This window comes from Cervus canadensis, chromosome X (assembly GCF_019320065.1).
Source record: "Cervus canadensis isolate Bull #8, Minnesota chromosome X, ASM1932006v1, whole genome shotgun sequence".
NCBI classification, from domain to species: domain Eukaryota; kingdom Metazoa; phylum Chordata; class Mammalia; order Artiodactyla; family Cervidae; genus Cervus; species Cervus canadensis.
Window position 1 is genome coordinate 132,981,516 of NC_057419.1, and position 24,480 is coordinate 133,005,995.

A 24,480-nucleotide genomic window follows, 5' to 3' on the forward strand; every position below is an offset into this window, starting at 1 on the left:
AAGAGGAGAGTGAAAAAGTTGGCTTTAAAGCTCAACATTCAGAAAACTAAGATCATGGCATCTGGTCCCATCACCTCATGGGAAATAGATGGGGAGACAGTGGAAACAGTGTCAGACTTTATTTTGGGGGGCTCCAAAATTACTGCAGATGGTGACTGCAGCCATGAAATTAAAAGCGGCTTACTCCTTGGAAGGAAAGTTATGACCAACCTAGATAGCATATTAAAAAGCAGAGACATTACTTTGCCAACAAAGGTCCGTCTGGTCAAGGCTATGGTTTTTCCAGTGGTCGTGTATGGATGTGAGAGTTGGACTGTGAAGAAAGCTGAGCACCAAGAAATTGATGCTTTTGAGCTGTGGTGTTGGAAAATACTCTTGAGAGTCCCTTGGACTGCAAGGAGATCCAACCAGTCCATCCTAAAGGAGATCAGTCCTGGGTGCTCACTGGAAGGACTGATGTTGAAGCTGAAACTCCAATACTTTGGCCACCTGATGCGAAGCGCTGATTCATTTGAAAAGACCTGATGCTGGGAAAGATTGAGGGCAGGAGGAGAAGGGGACGACAGAGGATGAGGTGGTTGGATGGCATCACTGACTCGATGGACATGAGTTTGGGTAAACTCTGGGAGTTGGTGATGGACAGGGAGGCCTGGCATGCTGTGGTTCATGGGGTCGCAAAGAGTCAGACACGACTGAGTGACTGAACTGAACTGAACTGAACTGAACTGAACTGAGAGAGCCTCCTTTGCCTGCAATATGGATGAATGGCCTTTGAAAACTTAATGGGAATTGATGCCACCTAGTGAATACCATTTAAAGCACACCTTCCTAATTTCTAATCCTCCTTGAAGGAAAAATGCTTCCCAGAACAAGGATCCCTGATTGGAGGGTCCAAGTCTGGTGTCTTGATAGCTTAAGTGGTCAATTACTTCTTGTAGCAATTTGATGCCTGTTGGGATGGTGAACATAGGCTCTGCTAAAGCTGGACACCAAACCAAATTTCCATGGAGCTGATTGTGTGCTGACTATTCAGCAGATGGAAATCCCTTGCTTCCTGCGCTGAAATGTGTGAGTGATTTCATGAGGGCAGGGGATTATTCCCAGATAAGCTTCTGGAACAGCCATCGAGGTGAGGGTCAAGGCCAGGTTAGTCCAAGAAGATCTTCACATCATTTTGATGCTGCTATTGGATTAGCCAAAAAGTTTGTTCAGGTTCTTCTGTACTATCATGTGGAAAAACCCAAATAAACTTTTTGGCCAACCCCAATAGTACCGAGTCTCTCACCCTGGTTAGGGATTATGAGCTGCTCAATAAAAAGTGGTAGAGGTGAGAGAGGGATATCCTAAGCCAATAAAAGTTCTTTTCTTTTAATCAAGTGCCCCTCTGCTTTTCCACCTACAATCCCTTCCAAGAGAATTCTTGAAAGGGTATCAGAACTAACTCTTTCTGCTTCAGGGAATGAAAACAGTTTTTTCTCAGTGAAGCCACCATGTTTCTCTGGTTGGGGCAACTGAATAAATGCATGAGTTCTTAAACATTCCTTTGATAGCCTTTTTAAAAGACAAGTTGCTACAGAACAAAGATCTTGATGTTTTATGTAAAAGTCGTTTGTCCATTGTATTACCCTTCTATAATGTTCTATCTCCTTTCTTTTTTCTCCTCCACAGTGCTGATGCCTTACTAACTTTTGCTAGTGAACAACTTGCTTCCCCTACTAAGATTGGCTCATGTTGGGTCAGAAAGGGGTCAATAAATCTACTCAAGAAATTAAAACAATTATCAGTTTCCTTGAAAATTGAATTATCTGCATGTACAGGAATGCTTGAAACAACTGTAATACATTTCAATAGAAAACCAATGTATAAAATAGAATGTCATTTTATAGTCCATGATTCCTCAGATTCTTAGTCAATCACCTAACTTCAGTGAACTGCCGAGACATAAAATCACTGCTTTTGTAAAAGCTAAAAAGGAGAACAGATATTTAGTTCAGTGCCTTCAGTGTTCAAGTAAGGGGACCAAGGCTGACAGAAGTTAAATGACCTGCCAAAGGATAAATAGTCACTTGGTGGCAGGGTTGGGATTCCAACCTGTGAGTTCAAACTCAGTGCTCTTGCTATGCCACTTGTGAGGTCACACACGAGTCTTGGATCTAAAGGACAATGAATTAGGTCATCAAGCATGTAGTTCTGTCTTTAAGATGCTCTGCCTTGATAATATTTCCACCCTTTCCCAACCCTCCTTTAAAACACCATGAATCTGCCTTTGTGAGCAGGTGGTAAAATAAAAACCAGCAGGCCCAATTAACTGAAAAGCACTTACTCTGAAAAACTCTTTTGTTGAGCCGGAGTCCAGGGTCCCATACGCAATTTCAGTCTGCTTAGCTAAGTCTTCAGCACTCTCTATGGGAGAAACCATCCTCTCCACAGTCAAGAAAGCAGCGAGATTGGCAGTATAGGAAGAAATTATGATCAGGGTGAAGAACCACCAAACCCCTCCAACAATGCGCCCGGAGAGTGATCTACAAAACAAAACAAAGGCCCGTCCGGACCCAGAGGGGCCAGATTTCAGTTTATGAAATCCTTATCTTTATTTTTGGAAAGAGGAAAGGTTTCAGTGGAGCTGATGAAATCGAGAAGTCAATGATGTCAGGGTATGAACACATCAAACAGAATGACACGTTGACAACAACACCGCATGGCATGATGGCATGGGATGATGGTACATGCATAATGCTCTTCAGGCCCCTAAGGGTTTCAAAACAGGCTTCTTTATTTAATCACAGGAATAAATACCTTCTTTGTGCCAGCTTCTGCTTAGATGTAATCATTGTACTTACCCGATTCTCTTTCTGTGAGCCTTGCTGGGTGCACCTGGGGAAGACTGTTCTGTTTCCTTTAAGGCAAATAGTTCCCAGCCTTGCCTGTACATTAGAATCACCCGGGATCTTAAACCTCTCATGCTCAGACCCAGCCAACAAAGAAATCAGAATCTGAGAGTTGCAACCCAGACATATGTATTTTTAAAGATCTCTCCAGGTGATTACAATGTGCAGTCAAGGTTGAAAAACACTGGTGTAAGGTGATGTCATGGGAGACACAGAGTCAAAAACCTTTATGTATTTGAGGAGAAATGAGTAGATGCTAGTAAATGAGCACTATTCACTGTGAGTTTAACACATTTACTACAGACATTGCCATTCTAGTGAAGTTGGTTAATCACAAGGCAAGGGGCCATGAGATAATATTTATTGTTGTCTTCATATAAATGGCTAATGGGGCTCAGGAGTTTTGATCCAGGGATTGAAACTCTTCCCTTTTAAAAACTGAGACTAAGCACATAGGACAGGCCTCAAGTGAAGTTGGAAACTGATTGTGTAATAGGATTTGAGAGGCACTAAAACGTTTGTCTGTACCCTTCCTCTCCAAAATAACCAAAACAGATAAAACCATCCTCACTGCTCTGCTCTAGACATTCTTACTATTGGAATTATCTTCCGAGCTTTCTTCAGGAGGCTTGGTCAAAATGTCACACTTTACTATCATTCTGGATTAGTATATCTAGTTAGTGGAGAATGGGACAGATGATGTGTAAGTTTTAATCAGGGAACGTCTTGTTCTTGAATGTAACTATGCACAGGCATTACTTGGGGTGTTTGTAAAAATGCAGATTCCGAATATCTGAGTGCTCAAAAATCTGGACTTCTTAAGCATCACTGGTGATGGCGGTGGTCTGCTGGTCAAATTGAGAAATACTGTTCTTCTCCATCAGTGATTCTCAACTCTGCCTGCATATCAATGTCATCAGGGGAGCTCGAGACCAAAACAAAACACAATGACCAAAAATAAAAAATAAAAAATGCCTAGACTTCACCCCAGATCAATGAAATCAGAATCTCTGGGGGTTGGGCCTAAGCAGCAACATTTAAAAAGTTTTTATTTATTTATTTTTGGCTGTGCTGTGTCTTCCTTGCCGCTCGGGCATTTCTCTAGTTGCGGCATGTGGGGGCTACTCTCTAGTTGTGGTGCGTGGATTTCTCATGGTGGTGGCTTCTCTCGTGGAGCAGGGGCTCTAGGGCGCGTGGGCTTCAGTAGTTGCAGCACACAGACTCAGTCATTGCAGCTCCCTGGCTGTAGAGGACAGGTTCTGTAGTTGTGGTGCATGGGCTTAGGTGCTCCATGACATGTGGGATCTTCCTGGACCAGGGATTGAACCCGCGTCTCCTGTGTCGTCAGGTGGAGTCTTTACCACTGAGCCACCAGGGAAGCCCCAGCAGCAGCATGTTCATAAAGCTCCTTGGGTGCAGCCAGGATTAGAGCCATGGTCCTACATCATGAGAGTACCTGGGGATAGGCTCTGCAGGAAGTTAGGGGGCAGTGTAAGAACCCCGAATGCTTAAAGATGGATACAGGCTTGTCCTGAGGAAATGTCACCTCCTTTGCAATGCTGCTGAAGGCTGGCTCTGTGTGCAGAAATGAAATGTGGTCGCTAGGTTTCATAAAACATTGCCACATTATTCTGAGGATAGTTCTGCTCTGTGGCATAGCTCCATCCTGGTTAGGCTGTGTTCTCTCATGCCCAGAAAAGCTCACAGGAAAAGAACCCGCTCTGTCATAGAGTCAAGAATAGGCGTAGGAGCCTGGCACCTCTCCAGGCTCTGTGGGAAGAGGGCAGCTCTGGGCTGAAAGCTGGCAAGTCAAGCTCTTCTCTGTCTGTACACGCATTCTACCACTTGGAAGCAAAGTTAAATTCCTCTGTCCCAAGATAACCTTTTTTGAGCCTCTGGAAAATCCAGTTGTTTTAGATTTTACACTCTGATCAAATCATTTTGGCACATGTTTTGATAAATAGTATTCTTTATTGATTAACTGTAAAAAAAAAAGACTTGGTTTTTTTAAAGCCTGTAATTTCTGTTGGTCCCTGGATGCTTCAAACAACCCATATTTATTTCTGAGTGTCATCACTTTTAGTTTTTTGGCTGTGCAAATCTGCTTTGCAACAGATTTTTTCTAACTAATAGTTATACTCACTCAGTATTTCACCTGGGAACATCTCCCTTTTAATCAGAAGAGGTAAAAACATCTGGATGAGTCAGAAAGAATGTCACACTTCCAAATGCTAAAAGTATATGGAATATTTCAATTATGAATTTGTACCTTTCATAGTCTTTCTTCATTGTTGACATATATATTTCATTTATTCTGGGCTGATCTGACTCTGGAAATAATTTTTCTATATAAAAGATGAATGTTCAAAGTGGCATTTGTAGTAATAAAAAAATAATAACACTTAAAGAGCACTTCCTATGTGTCAGACTGTGTTTTAATTGTTCACATGTGTCAACTCTTTTAATCCTCCATCCCTGTGCTTAAGTCATATTTTACAGATAAGAAAATGGAGGCATTCTACATATAAATAACTGAGGCAAAGAGATGAGAAATAGTAAATAAATCATCTAGATGTACACAATAGGAAAGACATGCCAATATTTTTATAGTATAAAATATTAATATTTTATATAAGAAAATCCAGAATGGTGGGTAGATTATAGAAGGAGCAATTTTCCTTCTATACAACTCTGAGAAATACCGTTGCAGGAAAACCAAACATGTTTGGGTAATTATTGTTTATTATCTGTTGTTCATTTGGAATGGAGCTGTGAATGCCATCCTTATTTGGGATGATAGGGTTTTATGGAGATCATGGGGAAAACCGATTTTGGAGTATTTCCAGAATCATGGTTTGGTATGAAAAGGGGTCTATTCTGCTGCCGTGAATACTAATGGTAGTTTATGTATTATCTATTTGAAATGTGGCAAACAACACAGTAATTTATGGAAATTACATTTGTGTCATGCTATTGCAGCTAATGGACTGTGACTGTATCTGTGTGATCTAAAATCAAGCCTGCACATCATAACCTGGTTATTTTGGCCACCTTAATAGCTGACTCAGATAATCATGTGGTTGATCCATATGACTCAGCTGAAATTGTTGACATGACCGAAAATAAACTTAAAAAGCAAACTGGTCTTTTTTGTGACCTCTTGTCTACATGGTTATTGATTTCAGCAGTTATGTAGTTAATACTGCAATAGACCTATGATCATAGAGACTTTTGGTGAATATCCACATAGAAATGGTAAAATAGTATCCACAAGCATCAGCATAGATGGAAAAAGGAGCTTCCTGGGAATCAGCATTGAATGCACTCCGCATTCTCCCCTTAAGACAGTAGTAGCTTTGACAAGAGTCTTGGAATTTCTACCACTTTCTTCCCTTGTGTGACAGTGATGCCTAAATTCTTTTACAGAGAATGTGTGCAGCGGAACTAACTGGGAAGAAGCTCTATAAAAATCTTCACATTTCTCTTTTCTCATTAGTGAAACTATAGCCATTTAAACCCACATTTCACATGGAGGCTATATAAAAAGTGACTGATGGGTCAGTCCTATCACATTTTAAAAAGGATCCATTAAAACAAGACAAGACTTTATAGTTGAGTTAGAAAGACCTGTCATTTCTCAGTATCTTTCCTTCCATTAATGCAGCTTCGAAATGCTTAACATTCATTTCAAGTAGTTTTGTTGCACAAGACAGATTTGGAGGTTAGCATAATGAAATGACTGTAAAATGCTGCACATTTAGTATTTATATAAATGTGTTAAAGGAACATATCATACCTTTTGAAGGAATGTAAGAGGAGGCATGAAGTTAATGAAAGGAAATTAGCAACAAGAGAAAAACAGACATAAAAACACTGCAAAATAATACACAATGCTCCTGTTATCTGTAATCAGAAGAAACTAGAGTTTCTGAGTTAATAATAAAATGTATTTTATGGCCTCTAAAATGATAATAAAAGTGAGCAATGTGCTGTAACCTTCATCCTGTAAGTAAATTTTGAATTCTGCACTTTACTAGCTCCACAAGATGAAGAGCTGGAACTGCAAACTGCTTCTCCTTTGCACAAACTCTTCATCATTCCTTTGCTTCCTTCTTTCTTCCAAAGTATGCGTCATTCCTACACTCCACTCAATGCTGTGTCTATGACAGATTTTTTTTTTAAATGTGCAGAATCAATCTTCTGCTCTTCTAGTCTTCTCTGATGGGAATAACTAACCATCTCCCCCAAACTGAAAACTAGGGCTTTCAGGCAGAAAAGACATGAAATAGTTGTAATAAAAAATCCTGCTATTACAATTAACTTATTATCACTCCACTACTGCTTTGAAGTGAATTTACAGTAGGATGAAGACCCTGCTCTTACATCAGTAAAGGAAAGGTTATTACTTTAAATGGAGCCCCCGAGCTCCTGTTATGTTTGATTCCATTCATTTTTTACCCTTTGTATATTTTATTCTTCTGCATATACTTTGTATTTTAAAAGAGGATCTGTATGTCAGCTAACCTGGAATGGATCCCCTGCCTGCTTCTCCAAAGGATTGATATCCTCAGATCTTAACAAGACAATAATGCTCATGGAATAATGTGTACACAGCGACCAGCTTCAAGTTAGCGTGTTCTTTCCCTTTTTCTGCTGTCATTCCCTGGGACCTTGTATTTTGAACTTGGCAGGCCCTCAGATGTCCCTGCAGCTCTAGAGAAAGTCAGCAGGGGGAGTATTTGTCTGGGAGGACTCAGACTCTGGACTGCTTAACAGTTCTATCAACGTTTTACAAAGGAAATACATTTCAGATTAAAAAAAAAATTACAACCACCTGTCAATATCAGCAAGACATTGCGGAATAATACAACCAAAATATTTGCAAGTAGTGTAATCCTTAAGGAAAGCCCGTTAGGGGTTCAAAAAGGGATGTTGTCAGTTACTTCTCATCAGAAATCAGCTATCTGGCACTGACTACAATTTCAATTGGATTCCTAAAGAGGATTAGGAACTAAAACGCAAATACAATATGAACTACTGGTATTTGTGAAGCCAGCATGGTTAAGAGCAGCCAGTTTAAAAATGATGATCGCTACCATGTATTGAGAACTTACTATAGGTCGGGCACTGCGCTTCACATTTTGTAGATGAGGGACTGAGTCTTAGCAAGATTTAGTTACTGGTCCCACGTTACACAACAACTAAACAGATTGTGAATCTGGTGAGACGAACTCCAACACCCACACACCTAATCACTATGCTCCCTCCATCTGGCTACACCCACTGGCTATCTCCCCATGCCCCAATCAAGAGGGAAGAAGGTTGAAGGCAATCTCCTCATACTTTCTTCTCCTGATTCCCCCTAGAAATTCATTCGTGTATGAATACAACCTCAGCTTATTACATTGATTACTCTCTCTATAGGTGATTCGGTCTCACCTGAATTGGTCACTCTCAACAACTGGGGTAGTTGAAAATATCAAACCTAACTGACATAGACTCTTTAAGCTTCTAGGTTTCTGTTCATAGCTTTATTTGATGGCAATGGAATCATGCTGTTTTCCTGGTGATGTCTCATTGCTGATTTCCCCGTCTTTTACTTTGAGTGAACACATGTTCAGTAGCATTCTTAAATGCTCACTGCCTACTTTCTTTAACAGCCAGCTGTTTTTTTTCCCCCCTGGAAAACAGCTCTTGGGGCTGAGCATGAGGGAAAGAATGGAACAAACAGTGTACCATTAGGTCGATAGTGGGAGGCAGTGTGTGGTAGTGGAAATAATTGTACTGCTTGCTGGCTCTTAGAAACCCTATGACCTTGGCTTCCATGACATTATCTCTCCAGGCACTATTCCTTTGTCATGATGTGAGAAAAGCAGTATGAAGTGGAAAGAGCATGAGTTTTAGAACTAGAGTTGGGTTTGAATACTGGCTTTGTCATTATTTGCAGGGCTAGGCAAATTGTTTCACCTGAGCATCAACTGCACCTGAAAAATAAGTATAATGCCCACCTCGTGGTAGTGCTTTGAGGATTAGAATTCATATTATAATACAGGTAAAGTGCCCAGATGCAGAGGGAACTCAGAGAAGGTTGTTGTTCCTGGGCCCTCAGTAAACAGAAGCGGTTGGATTAATTTATCTCTGAGATTTCCTCCTGCTATGATATTTCATAATTCTACTTTAAAATGTGGTCTCTTATAATACCTTGAATTGCTTCAATTTTGAGAAAAGCCAGAGTGTACAATGCATGCTCACATTCTGGGCTTGCTGGAAAGTTTGCATTCCAGGTATGGCCACTAAACAGAAATAAAGTATCATGCTGGCATTTGCAGCTGAAGGCAACCACGAATCTTAGAGTTCAACTATGTGATTATTGGGAATTTCTAAATCAGTTAATAAAAAAGCACCTTACAGTGGGGTTTGCTGCTATACAGTTGAGCACAAATATATAACCAGTAGCATTCTCAAGACAAGGAGAAACACATTCCCTCCTTACTTGTATGTAATAAGTATGCTAACAAGTATAACATATTATCAAGAGATTTAAAGATATAATTTCTTTTGAAGGACATAAAAGACAGTATTGAAGGAGGGAGTACTCATATGGTAGAAAATTTAGAGTTTGTAAAGGTAATAATTTATTTCTCAAAAGCACAGTAAGGATAATACTTGTTACTCTGCTGCTGCTGCTGCTAAGTCGCTTCAGTCGTGTCCGACTCTGTGCGACCCCATAGACGGCAGCCCACCAGGCTCCGCCGTCCCTGGGATTCTCCAGGCAAGAACACTGGAGTGTTCTTGTTACTCTAGACCAGTGTTATTCCCTAGGCTGTGTGCCCCCCTGCCAGGTTGAGTTGCAACCAGCATTCACAAAAAAAAAAAAAAAAGAAACAATTGTGAATATCAGAGTGCATGGGACACTGTAAGGGTAATGTCTGGTGAAACTTGTGTTATGTGCATATATGTGTATGAGTTGTGTTGGAAAATTTATTTCTGACTGAAGGCCATGCTCAAAACATTTGAAAGCCATTGGTCTATAGGACAGTGTCTAGTGCAGAATAATAAAATTTGTACCTTGAAAAAAGTACCTGATATATTTCAGTGCCACAGAAGAGCCACAGCTAAAATTCTGCTACAAAAAAATGAAAATAAAGAATCTTTCCAGCTTATCATTTTTAGGCCATCATTTTAAGTTATTACTTAATGAGGCAATATGCATAAAAACTTCTAAAAACAAATGGCCTTTTAAGGGTCTGGTTTGAGTATGCACAGTAATATGCAGCACTCCAGTGGGGCAATCACAAATTTAGTTTTGAAAATTCACTTATAGAAACCAATAAAATCTCCAACCTTAATAAGTCTTTAGCATTGCCTCAACACAGATTACCAGTCATGTTAAAATCATTCAATTACGGGATCATCCAGAAACCCTTGTCTCTTGAAGTGAACATTAAAAAAAAATCAGACAAGAAAGAAGAATGAACTCCCAGATGGTATCACAAAATGACACACATTCTAAGCACAAAAGGAACAGGGAGTGAAATAATTTGGAAAACCTGACCAAGCAGATGGAGGGTGGCAAAAAAGAATGACTTAGACAAATGAGGCTTGACCTACACATGTTATATTAAAAAGCTGCTGAAGATGGTCACCAGTGATTTATACTGTGAAACTTCATTTAAATGAAGGCAATATGCATAAATACTTAAAAACAAATGGATAATCCATTTGTGTTCCAAGTGGATAATCTCAAAATGAAGTATAAAAACATGGTAGGTGACCTCCTGAGTCCTAGTTTAAATAAAGATCCCTATTGCCAACAAAGGTCTGTCTAGCCAAGGCTATGGTTTTTCCAGTGGTCATGTATGGGTGTAAGAGTTGGACCATAAAGAAAGCTGAGCACTGAAGAATTGATGCTTTTGAACTGTGGTGTTGGAGAAGACTCTTGAGAGTCCCTTGGACTGCAAGGAGATCCAACCAGTCCATCCTAAAGGAAATCAGTCCTGACTATTCATTGGAAGGATTGATGCTGAAGCTGAAACTCCAATACTTTGGCCACCTGATGTGAAGAACTGACTCATTGGAAAGACCCTGATGCTGGGAAAGATTGAAGGCAGGAGGAGAAGGGGACGACAGAGGATGAGATGGTTGGATGGCATCACTGACTCGATGGACATGAGTTTGAGTAAACTCCTGGAGTTGGTGATGGACAGGGAGGCCTGGCGTGCTGCAGTCCATGGGGTCCCAAAGAGTTGGACACGACTGAGCGACTAAACTGAACTGAACTAATATGTTTGTATGATTGACTCTGGTCAGTATTTGGATTCATGCTCAATTTTACCAAAGCTAAAACTTTTTATTTCAGAAAAAGCTCATTTTTTTTCTGATTATATAGATGTTACATTTGCTTATAATATTTTCTGATTATGAATCCATCACCACATTTGTTTAGGTGAGTCAACACTTTAAGTGGGTGAAGTCTAGGACATTCACATTCAACATCTTCAATAGCATCACTGAGATGAAATATGCATACCACAAAATCCACCAATGTCAGTGTGCAATGAATGAATTTAGTAGATTTAGAGTTGTGCAGTCATTGCCACAATCCAGTTTGGGACCATTTCTATCACTCTGAAAAGCTCCCTTGAGGCCATTTGTGGTTAATCTCCATAGGGATGGGACTAGGGTGAGGCACGTGAGGCATTTGCCCCCCACACATTATTGAGGGAAGTGCCCAAATCTCATTAATCAACATAAATAGTATTTTACTGCAATATTTTTTTGCAAAATTAAAAAAATCAAAATTAATGCAAAAATTCATGATGAAAAAATAGCAAATTTAAAAATAAAGACTGGATCTGACCCCCGTGCTTGCTGTACTCAGCCTCACTTGCCTCACCCTAATTCTGATCCCCATTTTGATCCCTCTCTGCTCCCTCCAAGGCCCCAGAAATCATTAACGTGATTCCTGTCTCTATTGATTTGCCTATTCTGGACAAATAAATTCTATAATATGGGATAGTCAATAAATGGAATTCAAGAAATGGAATCATATGGTATGTGGCATTTTGCATCTGGCTTCTTTCATTTAGCATTATGTTTTCTAGGTTCATGTAGTAGCATGTATCAGTTTTTTTTTTTTTAGTTGCTCAATAGTTTCCCATTCAAATGTGGCATGGATATACCATTTTGATTATCCATTCATCTGTTGACAGACATTTGGGTTTCTACCTTTTGGCGATAATAAATCAAGTTCCTATGAACATTTGTGTGTAAGTCTTTGTGGATATGTTTTCTTTTAGGTAAATAAGAATGGAATTGCTGTGTCATTTTAAGTATATGTCTAATTATAAGAGACTGCCAAACCGTTTTCCAGTCTGGCTGTAGCATTTTGCATTCACACTACTGATGGATGAGAGCTATAGTCATTCCACATCCTTGTTACCACTTAGTATTGTCTGTCTTTTTGATTATAGCCATTCTAGAGGCTATAGAGAGGTGTCTCACTGCAATTTTAATTTGTATTTCCCCATTGACTAATGATGGTGAGCATCTTTTAATGAGATTATTAACCACTTGTATGCCTTCTTTGGGAAAATGTCTATTCAAATCTTTCATTCATTTTTAGATTCAGGTTGCTTATCTTCTTTTCATTGAATTGTGAGAGATCTTTCTATATTTTGGATAAAAGTCCTTTATCTTATCACATGTGTGATTTCCTAACATTTTGTCCCACTGCGGCTTGTCTTTTCATTTTCTTAATGATGTTTTTTGAATTACAAAAAGTTTTGAATTTTGATGAAGTCAAGTTTATCAGTTCTTACAGTGGATTGTGCTTTTTGTGTTCTGAAAATTCTTTGTCCAATCCAGGGTCATGCGGATTTCCTCTTGTGTTTTCTTTTAGAAGTTTTATAGTTTTAGTGATTAAGCTTGGATAAGGTACTACAGTGAAATAGTTCTAGCCAGTCAGAGAGCAAAATGAAAAATGGAGGACCCTGAAAGAGGAAGGTAGAGTTTTAAAGAAGAGTTCTGTCTTCTTTTAAATTTTTTCTAGATTTAATCCCTGGACAAGTGAGAAAATGTTTTAGCTCAATTAGGAAACGATGCTTGTTTGATCCGATCGAGATTTAGAGTTAGCTTTATCTGAATAATATCGATATTAGCTGGCAATGTTGCCTTTATCCACAGTTCAAATGTTTGCTTTAATAAGTATGAATAGATGATGCCATAGAAATGCACGAAAGACATTCAAAGCGACAGTGATAACACACTTCATGGATGAAAACAAACAAAATGGCTTGATGATAATTTGTCATTGGATGGAATGTTAAAGAAATCTGGACTTGAATGAATACCAGATGTACATGAATGGATCATGGCCATAAAATGCAAGGAGGCATTGGGTATGGCATGGAAACAAACCTTGGAGAAATATCACATCCTTGCTGCATAAAGGCACCCAGGGAAAACCAAAGACTGTTAAATATTCCAAATTCATTTGGAGGATCAGGAGGGCTTTGTGGGTCACGAGGTTCCTCATTGTTGTCTTCCAAGTGCCATTCATAAGGGCTGAATCTGCTGACGAGGAAAAGAACTACGCTGACTCCAATGTAAGCAAAGACAATGCACATCCAGATTTCGTAAGCCAAGGGATCCAGAAACGAGAATACGCCTGGCTTGGATTTCTGAGGCTTCTTTATCATGATGGAGATACCCAGGCTCATAAATGGCTTTGAGAAATCTATGACTTCTTCACGGACCAGCGTTATAGTGAGTGGAGCGACAGCTATATCAGCCCTCTGGAAAAAAACACACACACATTTTTTTTTTTTTACTATTAGAGACAATATTTCCATTAGTCATTTGCCACTTAATATACCTTTTTGGTAAAAATATAAAGTATTAAGTCACCACAACCAACTGATTTGTCAATCCTTTGGTTAGACAAGTAGTAGCATTCAGTGGGTCCTAAAATACTTGATGGAAAGGACACTTTGTCCTCTGAGACATATTGACTTAGGACAACTGATTCCATTTTTTTTCCTAAATTTTTTTTTTTTGCTACTTTGCACCTCAACTTGTACTATCCTGTTCTATATCACTGTTTCATTTTTATATTCTTATTTTAATGTTCATGTTCTTATGTCTTATCTCCCTTACCTGACTGGAAATTCTTGTGGGAAAAGCATAATAGTCTATACTTTTTATATGTGCCTCCCTCCTCACCATGGGGTACCACACAGGACCATAGTACTCAGTTTAATACTTGAGTGTTTGCCATTATTCTTGTTGGTTTGAGAGTATATCTATAAAAACATTGTCCTTTAAAGACAGGAATTCAATCTCCTATTTTTGTATTCATCACTGCAAAACATCCTAAAGAAATTGTAGATGCATAAAAAATAAGCTGTTGATTATTGACTATGAAATATGCAAACATGAAAGAATTCTGCATGGGCAGAGCAGTTATTAGAATACATATTAATTTATAGAGTAAGTCATCATTTCTAGTGATAAATATCAGTGTAGTACTCACATGTACTGGAGCAGTAAAATAAATGTGTCAGGAGCACACTGCATAATTAGCTCAGGCAAAGGCAGACAATGTTTTTATATTAGTCCCATGAAAATAGGCACTAAGAACTTTTACACTTATTTGTCTTCCACCATAGTTCCCTTACGTCAGTAGTAGGTTTTAGTCTGGAGCCAGGCCTTAACATGCATAGTTAGAAAAATGCTTCTAACTAAGAAAAGGCTTTGACTGGTATATCAGGTATAAAGTGAAAACACCAATTTTGATGATAGTTTTTTCTATGTTAAATAGTTATGCATTAATATCCCTACCTTTAGGGGATGAAGGATGAAATCTGAGACAGGGTGTATCTTTTAAAAAATGATGTTTTACTGCTGTGATGTACACATGGTGACTCAAACTCATTAAGAAACTCTCCTTAATTAATTGAAGGGGAAAGTCAGTATTAAACAGCCAGCTAACATGGGTTCAGTGCTTACTCTGTGTGAGGCGCTGTGCTAAGCCCCTTATGCATATTTAATTCTCATAGCAGCCCTGAGGTTGGTACAAGATCCTTCCCATGTTAGAGAAGGAGGAAGTGAGGCACTCAGAAGCTGGGATTGAACTCTGGTCTTCAGATGCCAAAACTCACTCTTTTAACCACCACAATATTCTAATTGCAGAGATACTTGCAGATTTGTATTATATATTAATTTACATACAATAATCAACCTCAGCCAATGACTCTTGGGTTCATTCCAGTGCATATCTGAGTGCCTATTCTGTACCAAGCACTATTCCAGGTGCTAGGGGTGAAGCAGTAAGCAAGACAGACAAAACCTGCTGCAGAATGTATGCATTTACTGAAGCCAATAGCCTGCTGACCAAACTAACCTTGACGGCTGAGTACCATCTCAAATTCAACATTTCTAAACTTAAATCCATTATCTATCACTGTAATGGTGATTCTTCTTTAAGTCTGTGAATGATGCTTATTCCACACATTTCCCAGTCCCTAATCCTTACCAGTCCTGCCCTCTCTGTAGATGATCTTGCCTCTTCCTTTACGGAGAAGATGGAAGCCATCTGATACAAGTTCTATCACTTCAGTGTCTTTCTTCTCCTCCTCGACCTATTGTTGTATCTTTTTCCATCCCTTCTCTCATCCCAATCACACAAGAAATAAACTTTCTTTCTAAGATTTAATCAACATCTTCCTTGCATCTCATACTCTTCTCTCTTAAAACTCAGCTATGTTTATTCTCTTTTACTATTTTTTCCTTCTCAATCTATTCCAGTGGTTTTCAATGTTTGATTCCCCAGACTAGCTGCATCTGAGTCACTTGGGAACTTGGTAGATATACAATTCTCAGGCCCCACCCTATGTTTATGACACAAGAGACCTGGGTAGGTGGGTGGGAGGGCGGGGCCTCAGGTGGCCTGCCAGGTGATCCTAATGCTTGATGTAATTTGAAAACCATTGACAGATCCTATTCACTTATTGATTACCTCATACTCGGGTAATTCTGTTTACTGGCCAAAGAAAGGAAACAAAAACCACTTATTTTGATCCTACTTCCCTTTTAACCATATGACATCACTCCCTATTACCACCAAACTTCTTGAAAAGGTCACCTTTACTATCTCTTGATTTTAACAGTTTCCCTTATTAAACACCTGTGCTTGAACTTCCACCGCCCCCCAGCCCCCTAATTTAGTGAAATTGCTTCTTGAACTATATACTTGGTAACTAAACTCAAAGACCTTTCTGTAAACGATTCATATGACACCACTGGTCTTTGGCACTGTTGACCCTCTTGACTCTCTGATACTGAAGACTATGAGTTCTCTTCCTACCTTTCTGAAAATTCATTTTCTGTCTTTCCTTCCTAGTTCTCTCTCAATCAGGGTGTACCTTTGTGCCCCCAGAGTCTATCATAGGCCCTGGCTTGGGAGATAATTAATGAAGGTTTGTGGAATAAGCAAGACTCTTTTAAGGTTCTGTTCCTCCCTTTCCTCCTTCAGTATAATTGCACATGGCTTCAACTCGTCCCTCATTGCAGCTAACTCCTGAATCACCAGTTCCACATTTCTAACTGGAGGAGAGCCAAACACAGATTTTTATCTATTTCACTCTTTCTGCCTGGGGCCAAACCAGTCATAGAAACAAAAGCAACTGAAGAGGATAGTATTGGCTAGAAAGCTAGTGGGAATTTTTGGCCTGGAAAGAGCTTTCTCATGCCAAGAGAATTTACAGCTAAAACCACCTTCTATTCCTGCCAATGTATTTCTACCTCCTGCTAAGAACATGCAAATGCCCCACTAGTATCATATCCTATTTGGTCTCATTTGATTTAATTATTTCATTTAACTAATTTTTGATCTTTAAAGTCAAAATCCTGGGTAGTTCTAAGAGAAATGGCCATTTTTTGTTGTTGTTGTTGTTTTGGAAGGAAGAACTAAGGGACATTTTTGTGAGAAAATCACTCTGGATTGAAATTAGGGGAATTGGGTTCTTTTTCAAGCAGGTCAAGAAAGGATTTTGAGAATCTTGTCACCCTTTAAGAGAACAAAACCTAACTCAGTAACTGAAACACCCACTAGATGATAAGCACAGCTAAAAGCCAACAAGATAAGGCTAGATAAAGTGGGGCTTCTTGTCTGGCTCCCAGGAATGTGCAGCAGAAAGAACAGATTCCCAAAGAAAGTCATTTTTAGTTTGAAGTACTTTTGAAGTTGATGTGGGTTTGATCCTTTGGTGGGGAAGATCCCCTGGAGGAGGATATGGCAACCCACTCCAGTATTCTTGCCTGGGAAATCCCATGGACAGAGAGAGGAGCCTGGTGCACTATAGTCCATGTGGTCTCAAAGAGTCAGACATGACAGAGGACACACACACATACACACACACACACACACACACACACATACACATACACTTTTGAAGTCACATGAGACCACAGGGAGAACCTGCTCCCCTCAGGCACTTGCCTTTTCTCTTCAGCCTGGCTTTTCTACCTTTACTGAATTGTTTATTTCTAAGGAGGCTTTTCAGAGGTAGCAGAGTTTGTTTGTTTATTTTTTGAGGATGCTTCTTCAACAAAGAACAATATTAAATCTGTGCTCAGTTAAGCCTCACTGATGTGGGCGACATGGCTTCAAAACGAGGATTAACCATGCTGAACCTTAAAAAAGACCTATACAGGGACTTCCCTAGTGGCCCAGTGGTTAAGAATCGGCCTTCCAATGCAGGGGACGTGGGTTCGATTTCTGGTCAGGGAAGTAAGATCTCACACGTGAAGGGGTAGCTAAGCCCATGTGATGTGACTACTGAGGCCACATGCTCTGGAGAGAAGCCCATGCACCACAGTGAAGATCCTGCATGCCACAACTAAGACCCAACACAGCCAAAAACAAAAAAAAAATTAATATTAAAGGAAAAGGCCTTTACAGGCAGAAATAGTAATAGAAAAGGGGCAAGCAAAGCATGTGGAAGAAAGCTTAACCAGTAGAGGAGAAGGGAGCTGCTGATCAAGCCTCAGGACAACCTACTTGGTGGGAGACCCAGCAAACCCTCCCATGTCTTGTATGCTTGGTGAGAACAACTCAGCAGCAGGACCATCATATCAGCTCATGGCCAGCCCTGGAGAAGCCCTTGACCCCTGTCTCCCTTACTCCATATGAAAAGACTCTTGTGATGGCTGCTTGTTTCAGAGCTCCAGGCCTGCTTGGTATGTCTGTGGAGCAATCAACATGCTGATTACAGGAAATGGGGAGAAGCAGGTAACCAGCTAGTGTCAGAAAAGACACATTCAGCTCTCCTGGGACACGCATATGAGTGGCAAAGCCATTTTCAAGGCAACTTAAAGATTTAGGAGGCTATCATGAATGAAAAAGTGAAAAAGGCAACTCCCCGAATAGCATTCCTTTCCTGGTCTCTGTTCCTTCGGAAAGCCAGCTGTAACTAGGAGAGTGTTAAGAATTCTCCATCGGGCTAGGGAGCCCTTGAAATTTGGATGCAGTAGTGAAGTATTGAGTTGGCCAAAAAAGTTCAGGTTTCCCATAAGAACTTACGAAAGTATGGACTTTTTGGCCACTCCAACACCTCACTTGGGGTGTGCTGAATCAGTCCAGCATCCTTTTGTCCTCAAGCCTCTGCCTGTGCTAGTAACGGCAGTCAGCAGGCCATTTTCAGAAACCTAGGTGGGTAAGTAGGTGGTGTGAGAGAGCTCCGGCTGATAGACAAAAACCAGCCAATGGAAAGGGCTCAGAGTGAGAGTTTGCTTGCTCTTGGCTACTTAAAGGATTTTAATCAAGCGGCTTAGGAGTAGCTGTGTGGGCTCAGTAAACATACCAAATTAGGTTTGATTTTGTTTTTTACTCACCAGTGGCAAACCCAGAGCAACTGCATTATTGGAGGGGATTTAGCTTGAGGGGATTTATAATCCTTTTCATAGGTGGGTTGCCAAAGTCATAAATTTCATAAAACTTAAAACCTAACAAACTCATATACATATGGCAGATGATGCATTTAAGAGTCTGACAGGTTGAAGACAGAAATGACACTTGGTTTAAATGTCATTTAAAACATTTTTTTTTAGCTGAAAGGCTTATGTTATAGCTTAATCATCTGAAGATCTGATACAAAACTTGTGACACACCTGGAGACTATGCATAAGCAGGAGCTTGTCAGCTTTTAAAGCATTTGCTGAAAGCAAGCAGGGGAGTGAGATGAGAGGTACAGGGTAGGCGATGCATTGGCGTGTAGTACATAAGATATTATACATCACTGAGAAGAGGCAGATGTGACCTGGCCCCTCATCCCTGTATCAGCCGTAAGGTTCTAGTCTTTGGCAGACAGGTTGTTTGGAAAGTTTAAATGTGTCAGAGAAAGGAGGGGGACAGAATCAAGCTAAACAATAGAAATATAATTGCTGCCTGTTGGGGGCCAGGACTGAAACGGCTGTATTGACTGTACTCAATGGGATATTTACTGTCTGCAGTTGTTGCGATCTGGAGAAAAGGATGAGGTCTATTTAAATCTCTGCAACAACAAGCAGGGTCACAACAGGATCTCCTCGTTTCTTTATCCAGAACAGACGTCCCGATCTGGATCTCTTGGTTGGGGCTCCTTGTCCTTGGGGAGCTCAGAGGGTTAAAAACAAAGTGAAGATAAAGGAGTGTCCCTGGAGCTGGGTAAAGGCCACATGAGACTAAATCTGGTTGGAAATATTTCCCCACCCCATCTGCACAGAATGACACACTTCCATGCGTCATTAGTGCTCCTTCCTCGAGTTCACAGGCCTCATCTGAAGGATAGGGGGGCTTTGATCAAACCATCAGCCCTCCTGCCAAAGCCTGGTGTAATCACTTGAAGAACAGAAGAGAATACTTGGCATGTGTTACTTTACCCTTGCTTCTCTGCCTTTTAGCTGGAAGGACAGATCGACTTTCTGTCTTTCTTAATGGAAAATGAATCTATCTTAGGATAGTGACAACCTCAGAGATAATTTCTCCTAGGGAGAGAAATGTCAGTGTGAACAGCATCTATAAAATTGCCATTCGTCCTGGGAGGGTGAAGGAGTCTGACGATACTCAGGGGAAGTGACCTGGAATCACCTGTCGTCCACCCCATCTCCATCCCCAAGCTCTCTCTGCTCTCTTGTAAGCCAGAGGTGCCAACAGGAGCAATATTTTGTCTGGCCTTTCCTTTCCTTAGTTTTTAAGTGCTGGGAACATAAGGAACATGGCAGCTGCCCGTTGGGATGTGTCATTTTGTCAGTTAGGACCTCAATTTCCTTCTAGCCCTTGTCCTGACTCTCTTTTTGTATTAGAGCATATCTCCTCTCAAAGGGCAGAAACCCTCAGCTGCCTACCTGGGCTTTCAAATATTTCAAGTGATAAGTAGAGGTGTGTATTACATTATCCTGGTGGCTACAGATAAATAGGATGAGTATCTCAGATGGAAAAGCTCATAATTCACCTACATGGTAAGCCCCTTGAAGGCAGGTGGGATTATCTTGCCATAAGCAGACACACTTAGTAAACTGAGTCAGTGTGATTCAGTGGACAGCAGTGGACCACGAGTCATGAAACCTGAGTTATAGTCTAAGCTCTGCCGTGCTGTGTGGTTTTGTGACCTCATCACAATCCCCACTATTCCTGTCATTCCTGTCCTATATCAGGCCTTGGTTTCCTGGTTTATCCAATGGGCAGTTCTAATGTTCAGTCCTGGCTGGTGTCCACATTTCTGTGTAAAATGAATGAGAAAGTAGGCTAAAGGATATCTAAGAGCCCTGCTAACAACACATGCTATTTAGGAGCCATGCAAACTTGCAGTCTATAGGCCACAATTGAGCTAGGGACAATTGCCGTGTGGTGATGTTACAGACATCCAGCTCAAAATCAAAACTTCTAAAAGCAGGAGGAGAGTTTCAAGTCCATAATGTTCTGAAGAGCTTATATAATGGGGGCACATTGTGTCCTACTGACGCTTGTTTCAAAAATAGCCTTCTTAGTGATACAGGGTGGCCCAAACTTCAACCTTGACTTGATTTTCTTTAGAGTGGGGAAAAAAAACCACTTAAGATTCATCCGAAAAGAGGCTGATTGGCCTCTTTCTTCTTTAACAAGTTTAATTCACTTTGACTCTTTCTTGAGACTTCATGGCAGATACTGAAATCTCCTTTGCAAAGCTTTTTTTCATCTCGCCTTCATTTTTTTTCCTACTCTGATCTGTTTGTCATACTAGAAGTCTAAGAGAAAATGCCCTAGAGATAAAGCAGGGTCTATCTGTGTAGTTTTGTGTTATTTCAAGGAATACTTTCACGTTCTCCATCCTTTTGCTTATTAAGCACTCAGGGAAGTCACCGAGGAGGGGTGTGTATGTTTCTGTCATTCTTTTTCTTAAGCAACTTACAAACTATAAGAGACCAGGCCTGCCAGAAATGAGTGCCTGTTTTCACTTTTTTCCATTTCTATCATTGATCAAGAAGTTGTAAACTTCTCAAGGCTGAAAGATGAAAACTTCTAAATGAAGGGGAAGACACACTCAGCTTAAGTCACCCTCTCTCACTGAGAGCTCTCACTCTAAGTATGAGAAGAACATCCATTTTTCATAGCCACACGCCTTAGAGGAAAGTGGAACTTGGCAGTCCACTTATATATAAGTTGGTCTGCAGTCAGTTCCTGGGAATCACCTTGCATTATAATCCCAGGAAGCACCAGACACTTGTTCTAGGTTAGGGGATGGAGGAAGACATTTCTTAAGAGCCTTCCCTGGCTCTTGCTTTTATCTTGAGTAGAAAGCACTAGATGAAAAAAACATGGGTAGGCTCCTCCAGGAGAATTTTTACCTAGTCAGCAGTCGAGAGCTGGTTCCTGAATTACTAAACCAATAAGGAACTCACTAATTCTCAAGCTTCCTCACTCACACATACACAAATTGGAAAGAGGAAGAGAATGTGGAGATTAAATGGGTGCCGTAGAGAGCACAGGTCTGAGGAGAAAGCAAAGTGCACGGAAAAACTGATCTTTGAACAATGTCAGGAAATCAGCCTTGCTCCACGTGGCTGTGTTAAATGTCCCGTACAATGCCAGGAGGGCACTGAGCTATGTACAGTGCAGGACGGGCTTTCTATTGAGACAGTAGAGAGCTCTGGCAATTGAGCCCTGATGGGCTGGTAGAGTCCATGCCAGTTACTCTGCCCTAGTAGAAACAGACCCTAAATTCCTTGCCAGGCTTCTGTGGCCAAACACTCTCCCCCCTGAGAATGGTTAAGGAACCAAGGGCCTTTGCAATACCTTTCAACTATCTTTTAGGATGCGATGAGTCTGCAACATGTTGACTGTTAGGCAGTAGAGGGTGATGCTTAAAGAACACAAACTTCATAGTCAGAGACCTTGGTTCAAATCACTGTGTTAGTACAAGCTGTTTTGTCTTGGCTTCAATTTGTTTCATCTGTATAATGATGTCAATAATATTTTGAGGGTTAAGTTACATAATGCTCGTAAAGCATTTGGCACAACGTTTGGCGGTCAGTAAATATGCAACAAATGGTAGCTGATAATAATAATAAAACTGTTATAGGTTTACCTCTCACCATGAACTCCATTTAGTGAATATTGACTGGGCATTATTACATGCCAGGCAGTGATTCATTAAAGCAAAAACTGAGCATCTCTTATGTACTAGGCAATGTGCTAAGGAGCAGGGGAGAGGTGTGAGCAGGACAGGTCCTCTTGGAGCCTGAGTGTTGGGCAGATGAGGGGCAGGAAACAGAAGACTTGATCACCAACTTGTAAAGTAAGAAGAGATGGTTCAGGGTTTCCTTCTCAGGGTCTTCAGGAAGCCTAACGAGTGCTCTGTGCCTTCCTCGTAGGCCTTAGAAGTTCTTCTTTCTCATAACTGGATTCGCTTGCATCTTATCTGCAGTTTGGCCCTGCCCCAGTTCCCAGGACCAGCCTGGACCCAAGACCAGAGACAATTGGCTCCAGTCCTCCCAGCTAGGGGGGCTAAGGTTCAGATTGCCTTGCCGCTGGTCTGACTGGAGGATGGTGCCCTAGTTTTGTTGCTTGAGGTCCAATCTCATTTTAAGCCTTAATTCCCTTTTCGGGCCCTTATTTTTAGAAATGAGCTTTGGCCTTTGTGCTTGTTCCTGAGGACCTGTTCCAAAAACTTATCTAGTGACCCCGGTGCTATCTTCCAATTGGAGAACTACACCTTATTATTGCTGCTGATTTCGGTCTCTAGTGCTGGAGTCCTTATCCTAAACTTCAGTCCAATAGCTCACTTGTACATTTGCTTCTTGCCAGATTCTTCTCAAATGTCTACCCCCTAAATTCCTCTGCTTCCCCTAACCTGTTGTCTAGACAGGGACCGGTCATTGCAAGTAATCCTTGTCTATTAGAACTAAACCTCTGGCAGCACTTGGCTTAGTTTTCTAGTGACGAGGTCATCCAGTGGGTGGTTCTTACGCCCAGTTTCACTTATTTCCATATGCCTCACTGCATGGCCCAAGATCTGTCATTCCCAATCAGAGACCTTTTCAAGTCAAGCCCCTGAGAAACTCTGAAAATACTACTGCACCTCCTTTAAAAAGCCCTAACAGTATAATTCTTCTGTACTTCACCCATGGACAAGCCCTTGCCAGAGCCATTTTGTTCATTCATGAATTCATTCATAACATATTCATTGGACTTCCATTATGTGTCAAGCCATGGGATATTGAAATGAACCAGATATGGCTTCTGTCTTCAAGGAGTTCATAGTCTAGTTGGGACAGCTGAACTCATAATACAGATTCAAAAGTTCTATGTGTTCTAAGTCGCTTCTGTCATGTCTGACTCTTTGCAACCCTATGGACTGTATAGCCTGCCAGGCTCCTCCATCTATGGGATTCTCCAGGCAAGAATACTGGAGTGGGTTGTCATGCCCTCCTCCAGAGGATCTTCCCAACCCAGGAATCGAACTCCCGTCTCTACTGTCTCCTGCATTAGCAGGCAGGTTCTTTACCACTAGCGTCACCTGGGAAGCCCAGTACTATAAAGAAGCAAAAAGCAGGGGCAGCTAACCATACCGAAGATGGGTAAGTGGGATTAGGGAAGCCTTCCTGAAAGAGTTGACATCTCTGAATTCTGAAGAACTGGAGGTGGCAGTAGCCAGCTGAAGAGAGGTGAAGGTACTCTCAGGCCTGCCTTCAGGGAACAATGCATATTTTGCTATAGCTGGGAGATTGAGTGTGAAGGAGGAAGAGGACCAGATGAAGCCAGAGAGGTAGGTAGGGGCCGGAAGACAAACTGCCTTCTTTGCCATGCTAAGGAATTTGAATTTTTTCCTGATTTCTAAAGTGAGAAGTCACAATAATGCAGATTTGATTGGCCAGGGTAAGAGCAGAGGCAGGCAAGCCAAGTAAAGACTGTCAAATGGTAAGAACCATAACTAAGATGATGACGATGGGACTGGGAAGTATATCTGGATTTGACAGCCAGGAGAGTAGAAAAGAAAGGACATAGTGACTGGCTGGATATGAGGGGAGTAATGAGGAAAGATAATCTGCTTGTTTAGGCAACTAAGTGGGTGGT

At 40.8% G+C, this 24,480-nt stretch overlaps 1 protein-coding gene across 3 annotated transcripts in view; it reads right to left on the reverse strand.

The window, feature by feature from the left end:
* The window catches only part of GRIA3 (glutamate ionotropic receptor AMPA type subunit 3), a 288,598-nt gene that overhangs the window by 56,076 nt on the left and 208,042 nt on the right, over positions 1-24,480 (reverse strand). For all 3 annotated transcript variants that reach the window (XM_043457534.1, XM_043457533.1, XM_043457532.1), the window contains 2 exons: positions 13,308-13,684; positions 2,324-2,522 (listed from right to left, as the gene is read on the reverse strand). In XM_043457534.1, the coding sequence (XP_043313469.1) occupies positions 2,324-2,522; positions 13,308-13,684 (576 nt within the window). The remainder of the gene's footprint in view (positions 1-2,323; positions 2,523-13,307; positions 13,685-24,480) is intronic.